Genomic DNA, 1,738 nt, shown 5'->3' with positions numbered 1-1,738 from the left:
CATCTATGAACTGTTCGTATCGATGACCAACATGATTTGATTCATTGAGAGAGGGGGTGTTGGGGGAGGGGAGGGGAGGGGGGGGAGGAAGGTGGCAGATGCAGAGAGAGAGAGAGACAGAGACAAAGCAGAGACACAGAGAGAGAGACAGGGACTACTATTTTCACACACACACACACACGCGCGCGCGCGCGCGCGTCCACCCGTCAACACCCCTGAACACCAACCACTGTCATGTGCTATACAGACGTGTCGTCTGACAGCACAGCATGCTCACACTTCATTGCGCAACTCGGCTACTGACTGTGGCGTTTCATCGGGACACGGTTCAAGCTGACATAATCTGCCTGAGGCAGTGTTAGTGTCACAGATCGGGGATAATTACAGGAAGACTGTTCGCGAAAAGTTTGTGAAAAGAACACTGAAAACAGAGCTTGTTGTCTACACTTACCTTTGGCTTCGTGTGGAAAGGTGGGCATGCAGGGAATGAATGATTGGGTTAAGCTGAAGGATTGTTATTGTTATCTTCTGACACAGGTAATAGTGGTTGAAAAAATAGATAGGTATATCTACTGTTGCCGAATTCTACACAATAGCGTTGACTGTGTGTGTGTGTGTGTGTGTGTGTGTGTATGTGTGTGTGTGTGTGTGTGTGTGTGTGAGAGAGAGAGAGAGAGAGAGAGACTGACACTGAGACAGAAAGAGAGGATCGTTTCTGAGAAATGCACCAGGTTATTCAACACAAGTTGCAATGACGAAATGTGTGTGTGTGTGTGTGTGTGTGTGTGTGTGTGTGTACGTGTGTACGTGTGTGTACGTGTGTTTGTGTCTGAGTGTGTGTGTGTGTGTGTGCCTGTGTGCCGTTGTCTGTGTATGTGTGTATCTGTATGTGTGTGTGTGCGTGTGCGTGTGTGTGTGTGTGTGTGTGTGTGTGTGTACGTGTGTGTACGTGTGTTTGTGTCTGAGTGTGTGTGTGTGTGTGTGTGCCTGTGTGCCATTGTCTGTGTATGTGTGTATCTGTATGTGTGTGTGTGCGTGTGCGTGTGTGTGTGTGTGTGTTTCAGTGTGTGTCCACGTCCTTGTGTCTGTGTAGAGGCACGTAATTGAGTGCATACATGACCCATTGCCTGTCTGTATCTCTCGCTCACTCTGTTATCTATTTTATCAGGAGCAGCACGAGACAACTTTAACCAATTGTCTGCTGATGACGAAAGTGCTTATCAGTGAAGGACCATCGTCTCCCTGTGGTAAGATTGGGTGTGCTGTCAGGATTGTCAGTCACTGTTGTTTATCCAGATCTTGTATGTCTTCGGGTGGCCTTGTATTTTCTTGAACAAAAATCAAATTACCATGCTTAAAAATTCACAAACACACACACACACACACACACACACACACACACACACACGTACACACACACACGCGCGCGCGCGCACACACATACACACACGTACACACACACACTTACACACACACACGACTATTAATTTCACTTCCATGCTGCAACACTGTTCTCATTTCACCAACTGTTCTGCAGACAGACCAGGTTGAGAGGTCGGTGTGACCCAGCCACTTATCTCTGCTGTACTTCACTTCAGCTGACACTGACAACCTTCCCTCCCACTCCGCCCCCACCCTCCCTCTGTGTGTGTGTGTGTGTGTGTGTGTGTGTGTGTGTGTGTGTACGTGTGTGTGTGTGTGTGTGTGTGTGTGTTCTCTCTCTCTCCCCCTCTCTCTC

At 48.3% G+C, this 1,738-nt stretch overlaps 1 protein-coding gene across 1 annotated transcript in view; it reads left to right on the top strand.

Moving 5' to 3' along the window:
- The first annotated feature begins 258 nt into the window (after positions 1-258).
- Positions 259-1,738, top strand: part of LOC143291748 (uncharacterized) — a 16,117-nt gene continuing 14,637 nt past the window's right edge. The window contains exons 1-2 of the mRNA XM_076601826.1: positions 259-471; positions 1,169-1,247. Coding sequence (XP_076457941.1) covers positions 1,205-1,247 — 43 coding nt within the window. The 5' untranslated portion in view covers positions 259-471; positions 1,169-1,204. The remainder of the gene's footprint in view (positions 472-1,168; positions 1,248-1,738) is intronic.

The sequence above is a fragment of the Babylonia areolata genome, chromosome 17 (assembly GCF_041734735.1).
Source record: "Babylonia areolata isolate BAREFJ2019XMU chromosome 17, ASM4173473v1, whole genome shotgun sequence".
NCBI classification, from domain to species: domain Eukaryota; kingdom Metazoa; phylum Mollusca; class Gastropoda; order Neogastropoda; family Buccinidae; genus Babylonia; species Babylonia areolata.
Note: the sequence above shows the minus strand (reverse complement) of the source record. Positions and strands in the feature narration are given on the sequence as shown.